Source organism: Triticum aestivum, chromosome 3D, assembly GCF_018294505.1.
Source record: "Triticum aestivum cultivar Chinese Spring chromosome 3D, IWGSC CS RefSeq v2.1, whole genome shotgun sequence".
In the NCBI taxonomy this organism is placed as follows: domain Eukaryota; kingdom Viridiplantae; phylum Streptophyta; class Magnoliopsida; order Poales; family Poaceae; genus Triticum; species Triticum aestivum.
In genome coordinates, this window is record NC_057802.1 from 396303877 (window position 1) to 396331459 (window position 27583).

Below are 27583 nucleotides of genomic sequence, written 5' to 3' on the forward strand. Positions count from 1 at the left end.
CGCCTTATTATGTTGTTGTGCAAAAACCCAAGGTCCTTTTCACAACCAAAAAATGATTTTCTGTAAAAAAAACTAGAAATGATTTATTTTCTTGCTCTAATTCTAGTTTTTTTAATACAGACTACAAATCAACAATGCTTTTCACGCACTGCTATCTACATGCCAGGTTTGTTTCGGATTTTTTATTTATTATAGTCTCGTTTCTTTGAATCTTCATTCTGAGAAATAGAGAGCATCTGATCTCGGGTGTACAAAAACAACATTGTGTACTTTAGCACTTAGCAAGCACTTCACTAGACTTGAGGTTTATTTAGACTTGTATTAACAACTGAACAAGTATGGTAATTGAGCATTATGGATCACCATTGAGTTTCATACAAATCCACTTGCATTTCATCAATGAGCAAGAAAAGAATATGTATATATGAAGGTAGTTGTTTATAGATGTCAGAATTTTTTACTTAAGCATCTTTTGGCCATGAGATAAGGTCGTTACACTAGTAGAAAACAGGGCTTTGGTCACAGGGCAGTATTCACATTAGTCCCGGTTCAGTCACGAACCGGGACTAATGTGAGCATTCGTCCTGGTTCGTGCGGCTAAGGCATTAGTCCCGGTTCACCTGGGCCCTTTAGTCCCGATTGGTGCCACCAACCGATACTAATGGGCTCTGAGGCATTAGTACCGGTTCATGGCACGAACCGGTATTAAAGGTCCCATTTTCAAACTCTACCACCACCCCCCCACCACCTTTTCAGTTTTAGGAAAAACAAAAGAAAATGATGGAAATGTCAAAAAAATAAAATAAAATAAGTTTCCCATGTGATATGTGGTCTAGTTGTTGGGAAAATTAACAAATATGAATTTTGACTTTATTTGCAAAATCTCTCTGGAATTTGTAAAATGGGCATAACTTTTGCATACGAACTTGGATGAAAAAGTTTTTTATATGAAAAATCATCTACTCGAAAAGTTACATCCGAATTTAACTGGGGGAACCCCGTTAAACATTTTCAAAATCCTCAAAAACCTAACAAAAAAATTACGGGGCTTTTAAGATCTAGAGTGGAAAAAATCAAAAAAAATTCAAACTGTGGTCAAACAATAGTCAAACTAATTATTCTAGAATATTAGTGTTACTAAATAATTATTTCAGTTATTTTGAATTTTGGTCAAATCTGGTCAAACTATGGTCAAACAATGGTCAAACTAATTATTCTAGAATATTAGTGTTACTAAATAATTATTTCAGTTATTTTGAATTTTGGTCAAATCTGGTCAAACTGTGGTCAAACAATGGTCAAACTAATTATTCAAGAAATATTAGTGTTACTAAATAATTATTGTTTTTTAAAACAATAGTTTCAAACTCAAACAGTGAAATGTGTGACTTCATGCTCAAGCAAAATTCCTGAGGGTTAATAGGATTGACATCTTACTATTGTCAGGAAAACAACAAGTGCAGACATGGAAACGAGGGAGAATAGAACCCGGAAGTTAAGCGTGCTCAGGCTGGGGGAGTGGGAGGATGGGTGACCGTTCGGGAAGTTAGATGATTTAGAATGATGAGGGGTGATTAGAGATTAGAGGATAAATTGAGCAGTGATGAGGGGTGATGATTAGAGATTAGAGATTAAAATAATTCAGAAATTTGAAAATAAAAAAATTCAAAAAATTTCAAAAAAAAATCATAAAATTTCCTTTAGTCCCGGTTGGTAACCAACCGGGACTAAAGGGGAGAGGCATTAGTAACGACCCTTTAGTCCCGGTTCAAAAACCGGGACTAAAGGGCCTTACCAACCGGGACAAAAGCCCATTTTTCTACTAGTGTTATATCTTGTTATTGTTTACCTTCTATTTGCTACTGTACTTGTTAATATGTGGTCTTGTATTTACTTAGTTGAACATTAAGGCAGCATGCACTGAACTGGTACAGCCATATAAATATATAGAATACTTACTCCCTCCTTACATTTATATAGGGACTAATGCGTTTTTCAAGACCGCTTTTGACTATTGACAAGTTTAATAGTACATGAGATGCATAATATGGCAATTATATCATTGAAAGCTCCTTTCACATACGAATTTGGTGTTATGCTTTGTGTAAGTTGCATGTCATATATTATTGCTCTAACATTTGGTCAAAGTTAGCCACGAAAAATGTATTAGGCCCTGATATAGATGGAAGGAGGGAGTACTATGTTTGGTTTAATGGTTCAGTGCTTAAAAATGGTGGAGCTCTCAGCTATCCCACTTGTTTGTGTTAGGACTCTGCATAAGGAAATTATATTGTAGATGCCCAATCGTTTCCTTTCAGGAAAAGATACTGATTTACTATCGTTAACCCAAAACTGAAAACACCTTATTTATTGAAACAAGTTCATAGAAAGTAGGATATTGTTCATGTGTACTATCTACTATGGCAGAGCCAAAGATCACCCGGGACCAGGAGGTGCATGCCTGTACAGGTTGGTTAAATTTGATGTGTATTGTAGTGTTGTTAACACCCCTCAAAATGTATTTTTCTGCCATGGTAGTTTCAGACATCCATGTAGTTGTCTATTATGTAACTGTGATTAAGGACACTACAAAATAGAATATGGGTCAAGGGTTATCAGTTCGTGCAAGTTAAGTTACATGTATAAAATATGATTGCTAAGAAGCACGGAAGAATGAATGACAAGGATTCCCGAATGTTAGCAGACTGAACTGTTGGGTGAACTAAGATAAGGAAGACAAATAGATGGTCATTTTCATGTGCGTCAGTATCAATTTAACGACTTGGTCAGGTGATTAATTGCCTACAAAAATATTGTATCTCTCCCTAATAATAAAGCATGGATTGACTTTGTCGGGTTTACCGTCACAATACGCTTTCTTCTCATGTTATAATACGCTTTTACAATTTGTATGGACAAAATCATAATATAAACAAGGTGGTACTAATAGCATGTTCGTCCGTCCGTCCGACCTGGTTCGTATATCGCACGTATCAACCCAATCCGTTCCAAAAAAAAACCGATCTATCTCGACCAGCATACGGCTATCGCTCGATCCCGCTCGATCCGTTTCCGACCAGCATACGGCATCGGCGGGCTCCTCTCCGTGGTCAGGAGGCGCTGATCACCGTCAAGTGCGTGCACCCGGTGCGCGTCCGTGCAGTCAAGTCCGGCCGCTACAACACCAGCATCGACGCGTACGGGCGCTCCGCCTTGGTGGACGTGACGAGGAAAGGCGCTTCCTGCTCCTGGTGGACGTGCCGAGGGCCGGCAACGCGGACGACGTGACGCAGCTCGTGAAGGTGACCTGCACCTATCGCGACACGGCGACCGGACTGGTGCTGGACGTGGCCGGCGAGGACGTGGCGGTGCACAGGCCGGTGGAGCTGGCCAAGGACCAGCAGCCGTCCATGGACGTGGCGCGGGAGACATTTTGCGTGGAGGCGACGAAGGACATCGCGGCGGCGCGCGCGGCTGCGGAGCGCGGCGAGTACGCGGAGGCCGCGAGGATACTGGAGCGCAGGCGGGAGGCCCGACGACGCGAGGTGCAGGGCGCTGGTGGAGGAGCTGCGGGAGCTGAGCACCCGCGTGGTAAGCCGGCGGGAGTACGAGAAGTCGGGGCGCGCGTGCATCCTGACCGGCTACAGCTCCCACGCGCAGCAGCGCGCCGCGTCGGCCTTCGTGGCCGGTGCCGAGGGGTACGGTTGTCCCCAGCCAGCCGGGGTGGCTCCTGGCGCGGCGCCGTCGATTCTTGGTTTTGGAGCGGCTGGGGTGTACGCGACGCCGGCGATGCAGAGGATGGTTGCTGAAAACACGTGAGTTCATATTGTTGGCTAACATCAACCCTAGATCAAAACCATTGGTGGATTTCTCGATGCTCTGCTGTTTTTTCCTGCTCGTACAATTTATAGGTCAGGTGTGGTGAGGTGAAAATCTCCGCCCCGTTGGGATCCTGCCCGGATGTGGTAATGGTGGGTGAGGTGTTTCAGGCCCTTCGAACCGCGGCGTCGGCATCCATGTGATCCCTGCCTTTGCCGGCGATCTCTATCCCCCGTACAGTACCTTGATCTCTTGTTTGGGGTGGTTTATGGCTGAAACGAGTGTGAATGTGATGAGTCTGCATCTTGGTCATGGTTTTTTTCTCCGGTCATGGTTGTTTGAGTAAATTACTGGCTTACTGGCATCCTTTATGATCATTAGCATGTACAAGCGGAGTTTAATTCCATGCTTAGCTTGCAGATGCATATAATAAGTTATTAAATAAATTTGTACTTATAAGTTGCACAATGATATCATAATTGTAGTTACAGATGGTGGATTTAAGACAACTGACGTAGAGAAACAATAAGCCTCAAGGTCAACTCATATGCTAACAGGTGCTATATCACAAAGATTTACTATACCGTGTACTCATAATAAGTGTCGAAGAAGTGTATCATGTCTGAGCATAAATCATTGATAAGAATCTTCCATTTTTTTCCTTAGTGATATGATCATAGATGGCACAACTTACGCCTTGGGATAGTCGAGAAGTAGTTGTCCCAAGATATAGACCTTTTCAGCATACTTTTACCATTCATTTAGATGTCAATATTTTTTTAATACAAATAAGCATAGAGTACAAAAATATATTTTCATACAAATTTATTAACATATATCTGTCGCGATCATGGTGAAAAGAAATATAGGCGGCCACACGAGTGGGGGTTAAAATATAGGACATTGACCTGTGTATGGGTGGGGAGGGGGGAGGTGGTCTTAGCAATGCTTATTGAGGCTAGATGGTGTGTTAACTTTTTATCCCGTTGCAACGCACGGACATTTTTGCTAATAACCAATCAAAGGATATTGCTTTTTTTGTAAATGCCTAGGATCAAGGGCATGTACCGCACATTCATCCCTCCACGTCATCTAAAGATGACAACAAAGAGATGTTGCAATGGTTTATTTCTCGGTATTATATATTTTAGTGATTAAAATTTAACTTAAAAACATGGGACTACGGAATGACTTCGTTAGATTGGAGAAAAATGTTCTCTTTTCCATGTACAAAATACGGATACGTTGATATAAGAGAAAACAAATTGTTGCTGCTCAGGATCGAGTAAATAGGGATACGTTGATAAAAAAGAAAGAGAGAAAATGTGTTGCTGCCCAGGATCGAACTGGAGACCTTCAGTGTGTAAGACTGACGTGATAACCACTACACCACAGCAACTGTTGTTTATGTTTTACTGATTTAACTTATAAGTAATTATGCGTAATTGTCCTCTTCCCAGAAATCACATGTCCTGTATGCTCCGATCCATGCAGCTTCACCTTCGAAGTATCGCATTTTGTAGGGTTCGGAAAAGATGCTACACACTTGTTCCCTTAAGCTTAAGAGGGGCATCTTCAACATTTATACGATAATACTAGTACTCCCTCCGTTAGAAAAATATATGACGTTTAAGCAGCTCAAATGGAGTACTAGTTGTTAGTAAATTTGTCACACAAGACACGAATGCTATGGCAAGAAAATAAATAGAGAAAGAGTAAGGAAGCTAATAATTAGTTTCGAGATGCAAAACGAGAGCAAACTTATAGCTTCCCTCACATCATACCGAACAATTTAGACACACTTCATTTCTTTAGAGTTGTATGGTGGGTTGTTGGTTAATTATATGAATAATTATACCAACAGAATAACACAAACTACTACTACTACTAAAATTACTCTGAGCCTTCAGACGTATTTCTTGGGCGCCCTTGGATTGCTTGGCAATGATTGCCTGGAAGACTTGAACTGCTTCCACCATTGACATAGCTGAATCTTTCTGAAACACTGCCGAGTAGTATTTCGGTTGTTCGAATTTGTTTCAAAACGAGCACGAACGACTCGAGTTAAGGTCGACTCACAGGCTCACAGCAGATACAAAATAGTGACTGCATCTCTCAACAATATAATGTCATCCGGATCTTACAGCTTAGAGCCTCAGATCTGAACAAAATCGGCCATGTGCCCATGTCGAGTTGTTGTGTACAACTATGAGCTATAATACAAGTATTGTACATCCAAGAGGCAAGAAAACTAGTGCTATCTCCCTATAATCGGTGCGGCAATCATCTTGTCTACAACCCGGGTTTCATCTGGATTGACTGGCACCCGGTCACTCGCTGTCTGTATGGTGTATCCATGCATCGGGAATGGAAGAACGAGAATTGAAACTGAACATTCCATAGAGTGGGGTGGGCTGTCTGTAAACAGAAAATGAAATAAAAAACACAATTTAGGTCTTACAGTAAAGCAGATAATAAAATCAACATTGGCACAGAAATAACAAACTAAAATCAATATGGTAGCCACCAAATATAGATCCCAGAAATATATTGATGCACAAAACAACTTCTGGGGCAGCAGCATCCTGAAAGCAGTCACATTCCTGAGGCATTTTCAATATGCTCACTGTGAATTGTCTCTTCTTAATAGGGATTTGGCATATCTCCTTGATAGGAAATAAAATGAGCACATATATTCCCAACAATAGTATCCTGCAACTCAATCAGTGCACAAATGAGCTTGATAACTTACAAACTTATGAGATGTTCCAACTTCTGAATTTGCAAATTCCACGACGTCCTTGGTCAAATGAGGTGCGAATAGATTCCACCATATAGGATACAGAGGGAGATTCCAATAGCTCAATTTCCCGTTCCTGTTATTACAGAATGGTATAAATGCACGGAAGAAAGAAAATGCAACTATGCAAGTAACACACACAAAAAGACCAACTGTGCTTACCAGTTCAGCGAGTCGGTCTTCAAAGTTACTCTGGGAACTACTAGCTGGCATAAATACTTTCCTATATGCTTTCCTTAGGCTCCGTACCTTTGATGTTATGAAGAATCCATAACAATCTTATGAGAGAAAGATAATTTACTTGTGTGCAAACATTTAGCTAGTAGTGTTTAGGAACTAAAATCAAACCCTCCAGGAGTCCTTAAGAAAATGGTGCAGAAAGTAACGACAGTTCATGCTTATGGTGGTAGTTTAAAAAATAAATCCTACACCCTTTGTTTATGAATGCTTGGCACTTTTGACTAAGAATTCTGTGTAGAGAAATACATGATAGTCTCCGCTTCCTAATGCATGTATGGCCTAATGACCTATACAACTCTGCTCATGGCCCTCTGCTTGCATTGCCTCATTGCTCCTGTTTAGGAATATTATTATGGAAGGACATTCTAACCATGTATATCTAAATTGTGATTGCTTAGTATGTGTGACCTTGTAAATATGCTAAGTATTCAAGAACAGACGTACTAGTAACGATGATTTTCACATCATAATTCTTCGTGACTACTAGCAAAATCTATGACTAGTTTTAATGGGCGAAATTATCAGATGATGCATATGTCACAAAAAATATCCTCCCGATAACGCATTGAAGTAGTTTACTGTGAATTCGCAATAAATGGCATCATATGTCTATACAATTACCTATCAGTAAATGGGAGATGAGAAGTGAATAGTACTCCCTCCGTTCCAAATTACTCGTCGTGGTTTTAGTTCAACTCTTTGATTCAAGTATCAAACGACGAAAGACAAGCACTGCAGGTATGATATCAATAAGGGCTCTAAATTTTAGTAATATGAGCAAACCTCTTGGTCTGAGAAACCGTTGCGCCTGAGACCTTCAAGATTTAGACCACGAAGCTCTGCTCTATCACCTGCAACCATCGTGTATCTTGGAACATCTTGTGCAACCTGATTTAAATAGAAATGAATGAATACATAATCTACAGACAAAATATTCAAAGTTTAAACATTGTGAATTGCTTACAACTTAAAGGTGGTGGTAACAACAGTTCTAAGGCCGTTTAATTATTAGGGTTGCTCTCTACATAAAGCAGAACAGGTGCATCGATTCCAATTAAGCAATGAGCTAATCAAATATTCCAGAAATCCACAGAGCCCCACTTCCACCTCAGCGATTAGGCCCTGCTGGCAGATAGATGAGGTTGTATCATGCTAAAATGACATTTGACATGAGTGCCTCCATGCAGATATAATACTTCATAATTTTGTATGATCATGCACCTGTGCCTAGAAAAGCAACATCAGGTAAAGTGTACCATGTACACTGATTCTCTGACTTTAGCTCGCATACCTCGTTTTGTATTTACTATTTGCATTATCTATTAGTACAATTTGGCCGTGGGTAATGGAGAGGATTGATCAACAACTAAACCACATGACCTCAATATGAACTCTTTCCATAAGAATTATTCCAATACAAGGGAACACCTAAAGCACATGAATATTTATACTTTGCAGACCAAACATACCACAGAGCCTCCGCCTAGAAATGAGAATGATCCAATGTGACAAAATTGATGGACAACGACAGCCCCAGCAGTATGAGTGCAGTCCTGAAACAATAAAATCTTAACGATGCAGAAATGGGCTCTCGACTAAGAAAATGTGGAGGTTATTACAGTAAAATGATTACTCACTTCAACAATAACATGGCCACCAAATAGAGTATTATTAGCAAAGATGTTATTGCTACCAATCTTGCAGTCATGTGCTACATGGCAGGACCCCATTATGAGATTATTGTCACCAATAACCTATAAAAGAATACTTGCTCGTAAAAAGGGAGAAATGAGCTCAGCAAATATATTTGAATCATAGGGAACCTGAATACCGTGCAGTCACAAGATTTAGAAGATCGATGAATAGAGCAGTACTCTCTGATCTCATTGTTGTTACCAATGCGTAGAAAACATTCATCTCCTGGCTGAACAGGAGGAGAAGGGCATTAATGTTCTGCACAAAGCATAAGATTTCAAGTAACCAAATGAAATGCTAGTCATTCTGAATGTAAGTGTTCGTGTGTCAGCAAAAAACTGATTGACATCATTACACCAAAGTTGTCTTGAATAAGATTGCATGAACGGGAAACGCTAATCAAACACTGCACTATTTGACATCATTACACCAAAGTCAAGCTGCTGCTAACCTTATATTTGAGATCTTGACACTTAACACCAACCACAGCATAGTTCCCAATTACATTGTTTTCCCCAATAATTGTTCGTCCAGGTAGATCTGCACCAAGAATAGCACCACTGCCAGAAACTAAATTCCACAGTATGAATAGGAGTAAAAGTATGTTACTGGCATGTCATAGTTTCAAATATCTTAGAATTTGCAACATGGGCTATCCTGGAACTTTGCAAATTTCAGATGTGAGTACTGCTGGCTATAGTGTAACCGTTGACAATACCTAACTTACTTTTGCTTGTAGTTTATCTTGGAACAAGCTTACAGGTTCTTTCTCGTGTCTATTTCAGGTTTAATGCCAATTTGAATTTTCAAATCATACAGTGCAAGCCTTTATGTATTACCAAAAGAGAGAAAAGCCGGAACAGAAAATAGAGAGAGATGTCATCATACGTGTGAACAACACATCCTTCTCCTAGCTCGGTGTGTCCCGTGACATGACTCCCTGTGTGTAACCGACAAGAATCACCAATCCTCGCTGAAGCCCCCACGGTGCAAAATGGGCCTATTGAGACACCCTACAAAATAGTTCAGAGCACATAAAAAACACTGATTTTCTACCATACAACGCCGAACTAGAGAATGCATGCCAGCAGCCTGAAGATCCCAGAAAGCAGCATATTTCCACGGAAGCAGAAAGTAATTATGGGGATTGCATTTAGAAGGCAGAGGTAAACACGAGTCTCGCATGGGCCAGATCCACCAGCTCAGGCACAGCGGCTCATGGGTGGGATGGTCGGAGGGTAATACCGAAGTAAGTAATGCGTGCACCACTAGGAGTATCCATAAACTCACTCAGACATCCCCGAAGCAAAAGCTGCGAGAGATGGGAGGGAGCGATCGGTGCGTGTGCCGGTGTGTGTGCCGTGTGCGTGTATGGAGCGCAGGCGGGAGTCTTCACCTGGCCGATGGCGGCGTCGGGGTGGACGACGGCGGCAGGGTGGATGAAGCTCGTGGACGCGTCCCTCGCCGATCCCTCCGAGGCACCTGCGGGCCGCCGGGCATGGTAGGCAATCCCGCACGAGTGAGGGTGACGCTAATGGAGATTAGTTAGGATACGATGAGAAGAGGGGGAGAGCGCGCGTACTTGCTTGGAGATGGCGCGAGGCGATGAGGAGACGGGGAGAAAGGAGGAGGCCGGCGGTTCGAGAGGCGGCGGCGGCGGCGGCCATGGAGGGGGAAAGGGGGAGGCGGACCGCTGTGAATGAGGTCAGCCAGGGTTACGGGTACCCGCTGCTCCGATGCTGCCTGTGTGCGTCTATCAGCATCAGCATTCCAGCGGTACAGCCGCAGCCGCACGCCCGCTGCCAAGACACACGCGGCAGTCCCGCGGCCTGCGCTTCGGCGACACCAGCCGATCTTGGCCGCAATTTACACATACCGTAGTTTGCTCAGGTTATGTACACAAGCTCCAAGATCATCTCGACCCAAAAAAACATAGCTACGATTTGACTGCCTACCCGGTTGGCTTTCCTTTCCTCCGAAGAAAGAAAAGGCGACTCGCCCACGTCTTAGTCGTGTGGGGTGCTAGATTTGAAGTTTGATGGCGTGTTCGGGCTTTCGCCCTTCGTTTAACATAATGGTTTCATTTTTGGCGAGTCATCTTAGAGGTCCGCAAAACTGCATACCAACGATGGAGCCGCATCGAGCTCGGGTATGGAGGTGATTCGTCATTTTTTTCTTTGATGGCTGTTGTGGTGGTGCCAGAGGCAGGTGACGAACGCCGGTGTCAAGCTCGGAGAATTGTCTAGTCTTGTGTTCGCACACTAACACGTCACGTGTACCCTCGACGCCGGGGTTGATACACCGCAGCTCACGTCGAAGGAGCCTCACCGGAAGCGCGATTCGCAAGACAACCGGAGAGAACTTTTGAGGACCCGAAACCTTACACTCCCGGGAGGGACCCCGTCGGGGAGTGCGGCGGCTATGGGCTGCCCTAGGTCGGTCATGTAGGGGAACATAGCAATAATTCAAAATTTTCCTACGTGTCACCAAGATCAATCTAGGAGATGCTAGCAACGAGAGAGAGGGAGTGCATCTTCATACCCTTGAAGATCGCTAAGCGGAAGCGTTACAAGAACGCGGTTGATGGAGTCGTACTCGCGGCGATTCAAATCGCGGAAGATCCGATCTAGCGCCGAATGGACGGCGCCTCCGCGTTCAACACACGTACAGTCCGGGGACGTCTCCTCCTTCTTGATCCAGCAAGGGGAGAGGAGAAGTTGAGGGAGGACTCCGGCAGCACGACGCGTGGTGGTGGAGCTTGTGGTATTCCTGCAGGGCTTCGCCAAGCTCTACGGAGGAGAAGGAAGAGTTGGAGGAGGGAGGGGCTGCGCCAGGAAAAGGGTGCGGCTGCCCTCTATCTCCCTCACTATATATAGGGGGAAGGGGTGGAGGAGGCGCCCTAGGGTTCCCTAGGGGAGGGGCGGCGGCCACAGGGGAAACCCTAGATGGGTTTGGGCGCCCCCACCCCTAGGAAACTTGCCCCCCAAGCCGGGAGGGATGGCTGCCCTAGGGGAGGCGCCCCCACCTCTCCAGGTTACGTGAGAGGGGTTGGGAGGGGCGCACAGCCCCTTAGTGGGCTGGTGTGCCCCTCCCCTTGGCCCATAATGCCCCCAACGCTTGTCGGGGCCTCTGAAACACCTTTCGGTCACGCTGGTCGTCACCCGGTACTCCCAGAACAATTCTGAACTCCAATACCCTTCATCCAATATATCGATCTTCACCTCCGGACCATTCCAGAGTTCCTCGTCACGTCCGGGATCTCATCCGGGACTCCGAACAACCTTCGGTAACCACATACTATTTCCCATAACAACTCTAGCGTCACCGAACCTTAAGTGTGTAGACCCTACGGGTTCGAGAACCATGCAGACATGACCGAGACACCTCTCCGGCCAATAACCAATAGCGGGATCTGGATACCCATATTGGCTCCCACATGTTCCACGATGATCTCATCGGATGAACCACAATGTCGGGGATTCAATCAATCCCGTATACAATTCCCTTTGTCTATCAGTATGTTACTTGCCCGAGATTCGATCGTCGGTATCCCTATACCTTGTTCAATCTCGTTACCGGCAAGTCTCTTTACTCGTTCCGCAACGCATGATCCCGTGACTAACTCCTTAGTCACACTGAGCTCATTATGATGATGCATTACCGAGTGGGCCCAGAGATACCTCTCTGTCATACGGAGTGACAAATCCCAGTCTCGATTCGTGCCAACTCAACAGATACTTTTGGAGATACCTGTAGTGCACCTTTATAGCCACCCAGTTACGTTGTGACGTTTGGTACACCCAAAGCATTCCTACGGTATCCGGAAGTTGCACAATCTCATGGTCTAAGGAAATGATACTTGACATTAGAAAAGATCTTAGCAAACGAACTACACGATCTTGTGCTATGCTTAGGATTGGGTCTTGTCCATCACATCATTCTCCTAATGATGTGATCCCGTTATCAATGACATCCAATGTCCATGGTTAGGAAACCATAACCATCTATTGATCAACGAGCTAGTCAACTAGAGGCTTACTAGGGACATGTTGTGGTCTATGTATTCACACATGTATTACGGTTTCCAGTTAATACAATTATAGCATGAATAATTGACAATTATCATGAACAAGGAAATACAATAATAACCATTTTATTATTGCCTCTAGGGCATATTTCCAACAGTTTCCCACTTGCACTAGAGTCAATAATCTAGTTCACATCACTATGTGATTGTAATGAATCCAACACCCATGGGGTTTGTTCATATCTCGCTTGTGAGAGAGGTTATTAGTCAACGGGTCTGAACCTTTCAGATCCGTGTGTGCTTTACAAATCTCTATGTCATCTTGTAGATGCAACTACCACGCGCTACTTGGAGCTATTCCAAATAACTGCTCTACTATACGAATCCGGTTTACTACTCAGAGTCATCCGGATTAGTGTCAAAGTTTGCATCGACGTAACCCTTTACGATGAACTCTTTTACCACCTCCATAATCGAGAAAATTCCTTAGTCCACTAGTTACTAAGGATAAGTTCGACCGCTGTCATGTGATCCATTCCTGGATCACTCTTGTACCCCTTGACTGACTCATGGCAAGGCACACTTCAGGTGCGGTACACAGCATAGCATACTGTAGAGCCTACGTCTAAAGCATAGGGGACGACCTTCGTCCTTTCTCTCTCTTCTGCCGTGGTCAGGTCTTGAGTCTTACTCAATACTCACACCTTGTAACACAGCCAAGAACTCCTTCTTTGCTGATCTATTTTGAACTCCTTCAAAATCTTGTCACGGTATGTATTCATTTGAAAGTACTATTAAGCGTTTTTGATCTATCCTCATAGATCTTGATGCTCAATGTTCAAGTAGCTTAATCCAGGTTTTCCATTGAAAAACACTTTTCAAATAACCCTATATGCTTTCCAGAAATTCTACATCATTTCTGATCAACAATATGTTAACAACATATACTCATCAAAAATTCTATAGTGCTCCCACTCACTTCTTTGGAAATACAAGTTTCTCATAAACTTTGTATAAACCCAAAATCTTTGATCATCTCATCAAAGCGTACATTCCAACTCCGAGATGCTTACTCCAGTCCTTAGAAGGATTGCTGGAGCTTTGCATACTTGTTAACATCTTTCAGGATTGACAAAACCTTCTGGTTGTATCACATACAACCTTTCCTCAAGAAAATCGTCAAGGAAACAATGTTTTGACATCCTATCTGCAAGATTTCATAAATAATGCAGTAACTGCTAATATAATCCCGACAGACTCTTAGCATCGCTACGAGTGAGAAAGTCTCATCGCAGTCAACTCCTTGAACTTGTCGGAAAACATCTTAACGACAAGTCGAGCTTTCTTAATGGTGACACTTACCATCATTGTCCGTCTTCCTTTTAAAATCCATCTGCACCCAACAGCCTTACGACCATCAAGTAGTTCTTCCAAAGTCTATACTTTGTTTTTATACATGGATCCTCTCTCGGATTTTATGGCCTCGAGCCATTCGTCGGAATCCGGGCCAACCATCGCTTCTCCATAGCTCGTAGGTTCATTGTTGTCTAGCAACATGACTTCCAAGACAGGATTACGTACCACTCTGAAGTAGTACGCATCCTTGTCGACCTACGAGGTTTGGTAGTGACTTGATCTGAAGTTTCATGATCACTATCATAAGCTTCCACTTCAATTGGTGTAGGTGCCACAGGAACAACTTCATGTGCCCCGCTACACACTAGTTGAAGTGACGGTTCAATAACCTCATCAAGTCTCCACCATCCTCCCACTCAATTCTTTCGAGAGAAACTTTTCCTCGAGAAAGGACCCATTTCTAGAAACAATCACTTTTGCTTCCGGATCTGAAATAGGAGGTATACCCAACTGTTTTGGGTATTCTATGAAGATGCATTTATCTGCTTTGGGTTCGAGCTTATCAGCCTGAAACTTTTTCACATAAGCGTCGCAGCCCCAAACTTTTAAGAAACGACGGCTTAGGTTTCTCTAAACCATAGTTCATACGGTATCGTCTCAACAGAATTGCGTGGTGCCCTATTTAAAGTGAATGCGGTTGTCTCTAATGCCTAACCCATAAACGATAGTGGTAATTCGATAAGAGACATCATGGTATGCACCATATCCAATAGGGTGCCGTTATGATGTTCGGACACACCATCACACTATGGTGTTCCAGGCGGTATTAGTTGTGAAACAATTTCCACAATGTCTTAATTGTGTGCCAAACTCGTAACTCAGATATACATCTCTATGATCATATCATAGACATTTTATCCTCTTGTCACGACGATCTTCAACTTCACTCTGAAATTACTTAAACCTTTCAATAATTCAGACTTGTGTTTCATCAAGTAAATATACTTAGCATCTACTCAAATCATCTGTGATGTAAGAACATAACGATATCCACTGCGTGCCTCTGCACTCATTGGACTACACACATCAAAATGTATTACTTCCAACAAGTTGCTTTCTTGTTCCATCTCACTGAAAACGAGACCTTTCAGTCATCTTGCCCATGTGGTATGATTTGCATGTCTCAAGTGATTCAAAATCAAGTGAGTCCAAACGATCCATCTGTATGGAGTTTCTTCATGCATATCTACCAATAGACATGGTTCGCATGTCTCAATCTTTTCAAAAACGAGTGAGTCCAAAGATCCATCAACATGGAGCTTCTTCATGCGTTTTATACCAATATGACTCAAATGGCAGTGCCACAAGTATGTGGTACTATCATTACTATCTTATATCTTTTGGCATGAACATGTGTATCACTACGATCGAGATTCAATAAACCATTCATTTTAGGTGCAAGACCATTGAAGGTATTATTCAAATAAACAGAGTAACCATTATTCTCCTTAAATGAATAACCGTATTGCGATAAACATAATCCAATCATGTCTATGCTCAACGCAAACACCAAATTATTTAGGTTCAACACCAATCCCGATGGTAGAGGGAGCGTGCGATGTTTGATCACATCAACCTTGGAAACACTTCCAACACATATCGTCATCTCACCTTTAGCTAGTCTCCGTAGCCCTTTATTTCGAGTTACTAACACTTAGTAACCGAACCGGTATTTATTACCCTGGTGCTACTAGGAGTACTAGTAAAGTACACAATAATATAACGTATATTCAAAATACTTCTGTCGACCTTGCCAGCCTTCTCATCTACCAAGTATCTAGGGTAGTTCTGCTTCAGTGATCGTTCCCCTCATTACAGAAGCACTTAGTCTCGGGTTTGGGTTCAACCTTGGGTTTCTTCACTAGAGCAGCAACTGATTTGCCGTTTCATGAAGTATCCCTTCTTTCCCTTGCCCTTCTTGAAACTAGTGGTTTTACTAACCATCAACAATTGATGCTCCTACTTGATTTCTACTATCGCGGTGTCAAACATCGCGAATTGCTCAAGGATCATCATGTCTATCCCTGATATGTTATACTTCATGAGGAAGCTCTAATAGCTTGGTGGCAGTGACTATGGAGAACCATCACTTTCTCATCTGGAAGATTAACTCCCACTTGTTTCAAGCGATTGTAGTACTCAGACAATCTGAGCACATGCTCAACGATTGAGCTTTTCTCCCTTAGTTTGCAGGCTTAAGAAACTTGTCAGAGGTCTCATACCTCTTGACGTGGGCACTAGTCTGAAATCCCAATTTTAGTCTTTGGAACATCTCATATGTTCTGCGACGTTTCAAAACCATCTTTTGTGCCACAATTCTAAACCGTTAGCATTACGCACTGAACTATCACGTAGTTATCAAGACGTGTATGTCAGATGTTTCGCAACATCCACAGACGACGCTCGAGGTTTAGCACACCGAGCGGTGCATTAAGGACATAAGCCTTCTGCGCAGCAATGAGGATAATCCTCAATTTAGGGACCCAGTCCGCATAATTTCTACTATCAACTTTCAACTAAATTTTCTCTAGGAACATATCTTAAACAGTAGAACTAAAGCGTAAGCTACGACATAATTTGCAAAGACCTTTTGACTATGTTCATGATAATTAAGTTCATCTGATTATTTAATGAACTCCCACTTAGATAGACATCCCTCTAGTCATCTAAGTGATACATGATCCGAGTCAACTAGGCCGTGTTCGATCAGCACGTGAGACGGACTAGTCATCATCGGTGAACATCTTCATGTTGATCGTATCTACTATACGACTCATGTTCGACCTTTCGGTGTCTTGTGTTCCGAGGCCATGTCTGTACATGCTAGGCTCGTCAAGTCAACCTAAGTGTTTCGCATGTGTAAATCTGGCTTACACCCGTTGTATGCGAACGTTAGAATCTATCACACCCAATCATCACGTGGTGCTTCGAAACAACGAACCTTCGCAACGGTGCACAGTTAGGGGGAACACTTCTCTTGAAATTTTAGTGAGGGATCATCTTATTTATGCTACTGTCGTTCTAAGCAAATAATATGTAAAGATGATAAACATCACATGCAAATCATAAAGTGACATGATATGGCCAATATCATCTTGCGCCTTTGATCTCCATCTTCGAGGCGCGACATGATCACCTTCGTCACCGGCATGACACCATGATCTCCATCATCGTGTCTTCATGAAGTTGTCTCGCCAACTATTACTTCTACTACTATGGCTAACGGTTAGCAATAAAGTAAAGTAATTACATGGCATTTTTCATTGACACGCAGGTCATACAATAAATTAAGACAACTCCTATGGCTCCTGCAGGTTGTCATACTCATCGACATGCAAGTCGTGATTCCTATTACAAGAACATGATCAATCTCATACATCACACACACACACACACATATATATATATATATAAAATTCATCACATCCTTTTGGCCATATCACATCACATAGCATACCATGCAAAAACAAGTTAGACGTCCTCTAATTGCTGTTGCATGTTTTACGTGGCTGCTATGGGTTTCTGGCAAGAACGTTTCTTACCTACACAAAAGCCACAACGGTGATATGCCAATTGCTATTTACCCTTCATAAGGACCCTCTTCATCGAATCCGATTCGACTAAAGTGGGAGAGAAAGACACCCGCTAGCCACCTTATGCATCAAGTGCATGTCAGTCGGTGGAACCTGTCTCACGTAAGTGTACGTGTAAGGTCAGTCTGGGCTGCTTCATCCCACAATGCCGCCGAATCAAGATAAGACTAGTAACGGCAGGTAAATTGAACAAATCATCGCCCACAACTACTTGTGTTCTACTCGTGCATAGAATCTACGCATAGACCTAGCTCATGATGCCACTGTAGGGGGGACGTAGCAATAATTCAAAATTTTCCTACGTGTCACCAAGATCAATCTAGGAGATGCTAGCAACGAGAGAGAGGGAGTGCATCTTCATACCCTTGAAGATCGCTAAGCGGAAGCATTACAAGAACGCGGTTGATGGAGTCGTACTCGCGGCAATTCAAATCGTGGAAGATCCGATCTAGCGCCGAATGGACGGCGCCTCCGCGTTCAACACACGTACAGCCCGGGGACGTCTCCTCCTTATTGATCTAGCAAGGGGAGAGGAGAAGTTGAGGGAGGACTCCGGCAGCACGACGGCGTGGTGGTGGAGCTTGTGGTATTCCTGCAGGGCTTCGCCAAGCTCTACGGAGGAGAAGGAAGAGTTGGAGGAGGGAGGGGCTGCGCCAGGGAAAGGGTGCGGCTGCCCTCTATCTCCCTCACTATATATAGGGGGAAGGGGGGTGGAGGAGGCGCCCTAGGGTTCCCTAGGGGAGGGGCGGCGGCCACAGGGGAAACCCTAGATGGGTTAGGGCGCCCCCACCCCTAGGAAACTTGCCCCCCAAGCCGGGAGGGGTGGCTTCCCTAGGGGAGGCGCCCCCACCTCTCCAGGTTACGTGAGAGGGGTTGGGAGGGGCGCACAGCTCCTTAGTGGGCTGGTGTGCCCCTCCCCTTGGCCCATAAGGCCCCCCAACGCTTGTCGGGGCCTCCGAAACACCTTTCGGTCACGCTGGTCGTCACTCGGTACTCCCAGAACAATTCTGGACTCCAATACCCTTCATCCAATATATCAATCTTCACCTCCGGACCATTCTGGCGTTCCTCATCATGTACGTGATCTCATCCGGGACTCCGAACAACCTTCGGTAACCACATACTATTTCCCATAACAACTCTAGCGTCACTGAACCTTAAGTGTGTAGACCCTACGGGTTCGGGAACCATGCAGACATGACCGAGACACCTCTCCGGCCAATAACCAATAGCGGGATCTGGATACCCATATTGGCTCCCACATGTTCCACGATGATCTCATCGGATGAACCACAATGTCGGGGATTCAGTCAATCCCGTATACAATTCCCTTTGTCTATCGGTATGTTACTTGCCCGAGATTCGATCGTCGGTATCCCTATACCTTGTTCAATCTCGTTACCGGCAAGTCTCTTTACTCGTTCCGCAACGCATGATCCTGTGACTAACTCCTTAGTCACACTGAGCTCATTATGATGATGCATTACCGAGTGGGCCCAGAGATACCTCTCCGTCATACGGAGTGACAAATCCCAGTCTCGATTCGTGCCAACTCAACATATACTTTTGGAGATACCTGTAGTGCACCTTTATAGCCACCCAGTTACGTTGTGACGTTTGGTACACCCAAAGCATTCCTACGGTATCCGGGAGTTGCACAATCTCATGGTCTAAGGAAATGATACTTGACATTAGAAAAGCTCTTAGCAAACGAACTACATGATCTTGTGCTATGCTTAGGATTGGGTCTTGTCCATCACATCATTCTCCTAATGATGTGATCCCGTTATCAATGACATCCAATGTCCATGGTTAGGAAACCATAACCATCTATTGATCAACGAGCTAGTCAACTAGAGGCTTATTAGGGACATGTTGTGGTCTATGTATTCACACATGTATTACGGTTTCCAGTTAATACAATTATAGCATGAACAATAGACAATTATTATGAACAAGGAAATACAATAATAACCATTTTATTATTGCCTCTAGGGCATATTTCCAACAGGTCAAGCCGCCCCTAGAGCCTCGGGATTCGCAGCTCTCCAACACGAAGAACGACGAAGAAGGAGAAGCAAAAACGGGGGAGGGACAAAATGTAGATGAAAAAGTAGCAGATGTGTTTTTTGCGATTGTGTGTTGTTCAATCGGCCGTTACCTCTCATCTATTTATGATGAGGGAGTTGGACTTCCCGTACAAGAAAAGGACCAAAAATTCCGTCCAAAACCCTAACCTAACTCAGACAGGAATCTTTGGTAATTTCCCGGATCAACTCGGTCTCACCGATTGGTTCGTTTCGGCCCCATCGAGTGAACGTTGCCAACTCTGTATCCTTCTGTAATTTCCCGGATCAACTCGGTATCACCGGTTGGTTCGTTTCGGCCCCACCGAGTGAACGTTGCCAACCCTCTGTATCCTTGTGTAATTTCCCGGATCAACTCGGTCTCACCTATTGGTTTGTTTCGGCCCCATCGAGTGAACGTTGCCAACTCTCTGTGTCCTTCTGTTATTTCCCGGATCAACTCGGTCTCACCGATTGGTTTGCTTCAGTCCCACTGAGTGAATGTTGCCAACTCTCTGTATCCTCCCGGATCAACTCGGTCTCACCGAGTCAAATCAACTCGGTCGGTCCGAAATGACTCTGCAGCTTCTGTTTCTGACCTTGTTTTTCCTCCACAGGTTGCATACGACCTCGGATTAAGACAATTTTTATATCGAAATCAACCGTTTTGATGAGACACACAACTTTTGTGTTGAAACATTTTCCATCAGAGGCCATATTAATTGAGTTTCATGCCATTCTTTAAGCTGGTGTCAACATGAGCATCTCTGAACTTGTCACAACTATTGTTTCCGAGCTCCGTTTTAAACCATCTTCATATCCATCTCGTTCTTCTTAAAGAGAGCCATTCAGAGGTGACCTCCAATCATAAGTTTGAAGTAGTCTTGATGTAGCCTATGCTAATTTTATGACTGTGCCACTTTTGAGCGTCAACACATGCCTCCCTGTTTTTCGGCATAGCTAGCGTGCCGAAAAATAACTTGTATCAAGTTTGTTCTAAGGACAATGTCAACACTCCATCGGTAATTTATATGTTCTTAGGACGATAAGTATATATCGGCCATGTCTATACTAAGGGCGATAGTTATTTATTGGCCGTTGGCTATCTAGGCTTCTTTCCACACATTTGGGTGGTACTTCTTTAAATATTTTTCATTGAGAGCTCGAGGTAACAATGTCCCTTGTACAGATTCCACCAAATATGAGTTTCCAGGAACTACTCTTGTAATCCTAAAAGGACCTTCCCAACTTGGAGACCACTTCCCGAATTTTCTGTCTTTCAAACCAATTGGTAGAATCACCTTCCACACGAGATCGCCAACTTGGAAACCCTTCAACTTGACCTTATTATTGTAAGCTCTTGCCACCCTCAACTTATCTCTCTCTGTGGCCTTCAAAGCAGCCAAACGTTTATCGGTGACTTCATCAATATTGTCCATCATCAAGTTATTAAAGTCCACCGCCGATAAATCATTTTGTTTGGCTATTCTCAAAGCATTCAAATTCACTTCAACTGGTAAAACGGCCTCTTGACCATATACGAGCTCATATGGAGTTATCTTTGTAGCGCCATGCCTTGAGATTCTGTGTGCCCACAAAGCTTCGAACAGTAGCTCATGACATCTCCTTGGATTATCCTCAATCTTCTTTTTGATGAGCTTGATTAATGTTTTATTGCTAGGCTCAGCTTGTCCATTGGCTTGGGCATAATATGGAGAGGAATTGAGCAACTTTATCTTGTATGATTCGGCAAATTCTCTAACTTGATGTGACATAAAGGATGAACCTTGGTCCGTAGTTAATGTTTGTGGAATGACGAATCTATAAATAATGCGCTCAGTTATGAATTGAATTACCTGTGTATGCGTCATATTTTTGAGTGGTATTGCTTCAGACCATTTAGTAAAATAATCAGTTGTCACCAATACGAATCGATGCCCCTTTGAAGAAGAAGGATAAATCTCCCCAATAAAGTCTAATCCCCAACCTCTAAACGGCCACGGCTTGATAATAGATGTAACATAGCAGCAGGAGCCAGCTGAATATCGCCAAACTTTTGACAAGCTTCACATCCTTTATAATACCTGAAGTAATCATTAACCATCGCCAGCCAATAAAACCCAGCCCGTCACAATAACCATTTCTCATCTTGGGAGCCGATTGATGAGTGCCACTAATTCCTTCATGAACCTCTCCCATAGCAACTCATGCTGGGTCCTTATCCAAGCATTTTAAAATAACATCATCAAACGTTCATCGATAAAGATCATCATCTCTCATCGTATACTTGAAAGCCATACGCCGAACGGTCCTGTCCGCCCTTTTAATAGAATCACGCAAATAATCAATAATGGGTTTCCTTCAGTCCTGATTTTTCTCCTGCATTAAAATTTTTATTAGTGGCCGAAACGGTGGGCTCCGGTTCAACCTCCCCTACGTTGGCAAGACTAGACATCGGCTTTTGGGAAATATGAAACATGCCATGATCAATATGATAGCCAGATGCTTGCTGTGCCAACTCATTTGCTCTCCAATTGTCATGTCTAGATATATCAGCAATACTAAAATAATCCAAAGTAGAAATTATATCTAGACATTTATCAAGATAAACATTAAGTGATTCATCAAAACATTGAAATACTTTGGATATTTGTTGCACCACTAATAACGAATCACCAAAAGCCTCAATATTTGTTGCACAGTGCTTCATATTCAGCTTGATTATTTGCGCAAAACTATTCTAAGCGGCATGAGGCTTCAAAAATAGCACCATGAGTAGATATAAAAAAAATACCAACACCTTGGCCATTGCTACAAACTGAACCATCAAAATATAATCTCCATGATACTAACTAGACAAGGTTTATATCAATATCATGCTTGCCATCAATCCGATGCTCAACAATAAAATTAGCAACGATTTGGCCTTTCATGGATTTCAAAGATTCATAAGCCAAATCATATTCAATTAAAGCATAAGCCCACCTGCCAATTCTACCAGTAAGAATTGGCCTATGCAACATGTATTTAATGACATCGGTTTGACAAGCTATAGTGCAAGTACTAGACACTAGATAATGTCTCAATTTTGTGCAAGCATAATATAAGCATAAGCATAATTTCTCAATACATGTATACCTTGTGTAACACCCGGGTAATTAAGCTACAGTAAATCCCATGCTAATGATGCCACGTCACCGCGATTACTGTTGTTAACCTCGCGATGATTCAATCACGTTCGATTTCAAAATTAAATATTAAGTCAAACAACAAAAGTAAATAAAAGAAAAAAGGGAAAACAAACAAAACAAAACGAAGAAGAACCCCTGGGCCTCGGCCCACTCCCACTGGCCAGCCCACCTAAGCCGGCCCACTCCCCCGCTCCACTGGCCTATAGGCCACACCCGACCAAACCCTATCCCATCTCCCCCAGATCCCCCACGACCCCCACTCTCTCCCTCGTCTCTCCCTTCCCACTCGCCTGGATAGGGGAGGAGCCTGATCCCGCGCCTCCGTCGCCGGCGCCCATCCCCGGCGCGGCCCCAACCGCGCCGCCCGACGCCACCGCCCGCCTCTCCGTCTCCTCCCGCACGGTGCCCGCCCCCTCGACACGAGCTGGATCGGGGGCTCGACCCTGCGGCGCCCCGAGCCCCGACGCCGCATCGTCGCCGCTCACCACCACCTCGTCGGCGTCGCCTGCCCGCCTCTCCCCCGATACGCTCCCTCAAGCCTTGCCGACCCACTCCCCGTCAACGCCGGTGAGGCCCGGCCTCTTCCTCTCTGACCCCGACCGCCGCTCCGCTGCGGCCGGCGTCTCCCCTCCTCTTCCCTCTGCCGCTGCGGCTCGCTGCCGCCTGCACCGGGCCACCTCGCCTGTTGCTGTCGCCCGGCCGCCGTGACCGTTGCCGTGCCTCGCCGCTCCCGCTGCTGCGTGCTTCTGCCCCCCTCGCGTGCTGCCGTAGCCATATGCGTTGCTGCTGCTCCACCGCGGCCCCGCACGGCGCTCGCTGCTCGCCCCGCCTCCGCCCGCCGTGGCCCTTGCGTCCAGCTGCGGCAAGCCCCGCCATGGCCACGGCCACGCCCCGCCCCAGGCAGGCTACGGGCGCCCGTTGCCCGCTGCCCGTTAAGCCGCGCCCGCCCCGGTTGGCCTCTAGGCCACTTACACGTGGGGCCCAGTCCCGAGGAACTCTTAAAATAATAATAAATAATAGTAAATAATAATTAAAATAATTATTTAATTAATTAAATGAATTAATTAACTTAATTAATACTAATAATTAACCTGCTAATTACCTGCTAGTTAAACGGTGACAATGAAAGCGGGACCCACATGTAAGTTTGACCCAGTCAACAACCCTGTTGACTGTGGCATCATGATGATGTCGTAACCCTGTTTTCCATTTAAATTAATTCTGTTAATTCCAAAAATGATTTAAAACTTAGAAAATTAATATAAAATAATCTGTAACTCGAATGAAACTACTTTGTACATGAAAGTTGCTCAGAACAACGAGACGTATCCGAATACGCGGTTCGTTCGTCTGCCACACGTCCCTAGCATAGCGAACATGGAACCATCCCCCTTTGATTCATCTATCCGAAAATGCCAAACGTCGGGAAAACTTTCCCGGATGTTTTCCCCCTTCACTGGCATCGTGTAGCCTTGCGTTAGTTCACCCCTAGCGCTGCTTATTGTCTTGTCATGCATAGTATTGCACTTGTTTGCTCTGTATTTACTGTTTCTTCCCCCTCTTCTCTCTGGTAGACCCTGAGACCGCTGTTGATCCCCCTGTGATCGACTACGTCGACGACGACCCTTCTTCCCTTTCATCGGAGCTTCCAGGCAAGCCCCCCCTTTGATCATCCCGATATCGCCCATTCCATTCTCTCATGCTTGCATTAGATATTGCTACTGTTATTGTTTGCTCCTATTCTGATGCATAGCCTGCTTTTGTACCTGTTGTTGTACCTTACCGGCTTATCCTAAACTGCTTAGTATAGGTTGGTTAGTGATCCATCAGTGACCCCCACCTTGTCCTAGTTGCCCCTGCTTCATCATCGACGACTCAAGCAATGTGATCGACGACCAGAGCCCGAAACCTCACATCACATCACACTGTTGGGGAACGTAGTATTTCAAAAAAATCCTACGATCACGCAAGATCTATCTAGGAGAAGCATAACAACGAGCGGGGAGAGTGTGTCCACGTACCCTCGTAGACCGAAAGCGGAAGCATTTAATAACGCGGTTGATGTAGTCGAATGTCTTCGCGATTCAACCGATCCAAGTACCGAATGCACGACATCTCCGCGATCTGCACACGTTCAGCTCGGTGACGTCCCTCGAACTCTAGATCCAGCTGAGGCCGAGGGAGAGTTCCGTCAGCACGACGGCATGGTGACGGTGATGATGAAGTTACCGGCACAGGGCTTCGCGTAAGCACTACAACGATATGACCAAGGTGTAAAACTGTGGAGTGGGCCACCGCACACGGCTAAAGATCAACTTGTGTGTCTATGGGGTGCCCCCCTCCCCCGTATATAAAGGAGGGAGGAGGGGAGGGCCGGCCGGCCCCTAGGGCGCGCCCCAAGAGGGGAATCCTACTAGGACTCCAAGTCCTAGTAGGAATCCACCAAGAGGGAGAGAGGGGGAAGGAAGGAAGAGGGGAAGGGAAGGAAAGGGGGGCGTTGCCCCCTTCCCCTAGTCCAATTCGGAACCAATTGGGGCGCTCATACGTCTCCAACGCATCTATAATTTTTGATTGTTCCATGCTATTATATTATCCATCTAGGATGTTTTATATGCATTTATATGATTTTTGGGACTAACCTATTAACCTAGAGCCCAGTGCCAGTTTCTATTTTTCCCTTGTTTTTGAGTATCGCAGAAAAGGAAAACCAAACGGAGTCCAATTGACTTGAAAATTCACGGAGATTATTTTTGGACCAGAAGAAGCCCACGGAGTATCGGAGATGGGCCAGAAGAGTCCCGAGGCACCCACGAGGGTGGGGGCGCGCCCTACCCCACTGGGCGCGCCCCCTACCTCGTGGCCGCCTCGGAGACCCCCCTGACTTGTTCCCGATGCCAAAAATCCCTATACATACAGAAACCCCCAGAACATAACCTAGATCGGGAGTTCCGCCGCCGCAAGCCTCTTTAGCCACCAAAAACCAATCGGGACCCTGTTACAGCACCCTGCCGGAGGGGGGATCCCTCACCGGTGGCCATCTTCATCATCCCGGCGCTGTCCATGATGAGGAGGGAGTAGTTTACCCTCGGGGGTGAGGGTATGTACCAGTAGCTATGTGTTTGATCTCTTTCTCTCGTGTTCTTGATTTGGCACGATCTTGATGTATCGCGAGCTTTGCTATTATAGTTGGATCTTATGATGTTTCTCCCCCTCTACTCTTTTGTAATGGATTGAGTTTTCCATTTGAAGTTATCTTATCGGATTGAGTCTTTAAGGATTTGAGAACACTTGATGTATGTCTTGCATGTGCTTATCTGTGGTGACAATGGGATATTCATGTGATCTACTTGATGTATGTTTTGGTGATCAACTTGGGGGTTCAGTGACCTTGTGAACTTATGCATAGGGGTTGGCACACGTTTTTGTCTTGACTCTCCGATAGAAACTTTGGGGCACTCTTTGAAGTTCTTTGTGTTGGTTGAATAGATGAATCTGAGATTGTGTGATGCACATCGTATAATCATACCCACGGAAACTTGTGGTGACATTGGAGTATCTAGGTGACATTAGAGTTTTGGTTGATTTGTGTCTTAAGGTGTTATTCTAGTACGAACTCTAGGATAGATCGAACGGAAAGAATAACTTCGTGTTATTTTACTACAGACTCTTGAATAGATCGATCAGAAAGGATAATTTTGAGGTGGTTTCGTACCCTACAATAATCTCTTCGTTTGTTCTCCTCTATTAGTGACTTTGGAGTGACTCTTTGTTGCATGTTGAGGGATAGTTATATGTCCAATTATGTTATTATTGTTGAGAGAACTTGCACTAGTGAAAGTATGAAACTTAGGCCTTGTTTCCTAGCATTGCAATACCGTTTACGCTCACTTTTACCACTTGCTACCTTGTTGTTTTTATATTTTTAGATTACAAAAACCTATATCTACCATCCATATTGCACTTGTATCACCATCTCTTCGCCGAACTAGTGCACCTATACAATTTACCATTGTATTGGGTGTGTTGGGGACACAAGAGACTCTTTGTTATTTGGTTGCAGGGTTGTTTGAGAGAGACCATCTTCATCCTACGCCTCCCACGGATTGATAAATCTTAGGTCATACACTTGAGGGAAATTTGCTACTGTCCTACAAACCTGTGCACTTGGAGGCCCAACAACATCTACAAGAAGATGGTTGTGTAGACATCAAGCAATTTCTGGCGCCGTTGCCAGGGAGGTGAGTGCTTGAAGGTATATCTTTAGATCTTGCAATCGAATCTTTTAGTTTCTTGTTTTATCACTAGTTTAGTCTATAAAAGAAAAACTACAAAAAAATGGAATTAAGGTTGCCTCATATGCTTCATCTTTTTAATGTCTTTCGTGAAAATGATGGGAAGGAAAATTATGCTCAAGTACTAGAAGAAGAATTACATAGAATGCTTGGCATAAAATATGTGAATGATGAGCATGATTGCAATGTTGTTAGTATGAATTCTTTCAATACCCATGATGCTAATGATATGCAAAGCCACAAGCTTGGGGATGCTATGTTTGATGAAGATGATATGTTTAGTCCCCCAAGTTTGGTTGAGCAAATTTATTATGATGAAAGCATGCCTCCTATTCACGATGATTATTGTGATGACACATATGCTCTAAAGAATAAAGATAACCATGAAACTTGTCATCATGATTTTAATTTTCAATTGGATTATGCTTCACATGATAGTTATTT

At 44.2% G+C, this 27583-nt stretch overlaps 1 protein-coding gene, 1 non-coding gene and 1 pseudogene across 2 annotated transcripts; all 3 read right to left on the reverse strand.

Annotated features, from left to right (window-relative positions):
- Positions 1–13750, reverse strand: part of LOC123076325 (uncharacterized mitochondrial protein AtMg00810-like) — a 39868-nt pseudogene extending 26118 nt beyond the window's left edge.
- TRNAV-UAC (transfer RNA valine (anticodon UAC)) lies at positions 5146–5218 on the reverse strand. The gene has a single exon. It is a non-coding gene; the product is annotated as a tRNA-Val (tRNA).
- LOC123079143 (probable acyl-[acyl-carrier-protein]--UDP-N-acetylglucosamine O-acyltransferase, mitochondrial) lies at positions 5913–10383 on the reverse strand. Its single transcript, XM_044501827.1, has 11 exons — positions 10137–10383; positions 9951–10036; positions 9443–9567; positions 9006–9114; positions 8691–8783; positions 8497–8613; positions 8329–8412; positions 7643–7747; positions 6782–6868; positions 6572–6695; positions 5913–6237 (listed from the first exon to the last, which is right to left on the reverse strand). Exons 1-10 carry the CDS (start codon positions 10219–10221, stop codon positions 6576–6578), a joined length of 1011 nt encoding a protein of 336 aa, XP_044357762.1. The 5' UTR covers positions 10222–10383; the 3' UTR covers positions 5913–6237; positions 6572–6575.
- Positions 13751–27583: the final 13833 nt, after the last annotated feature.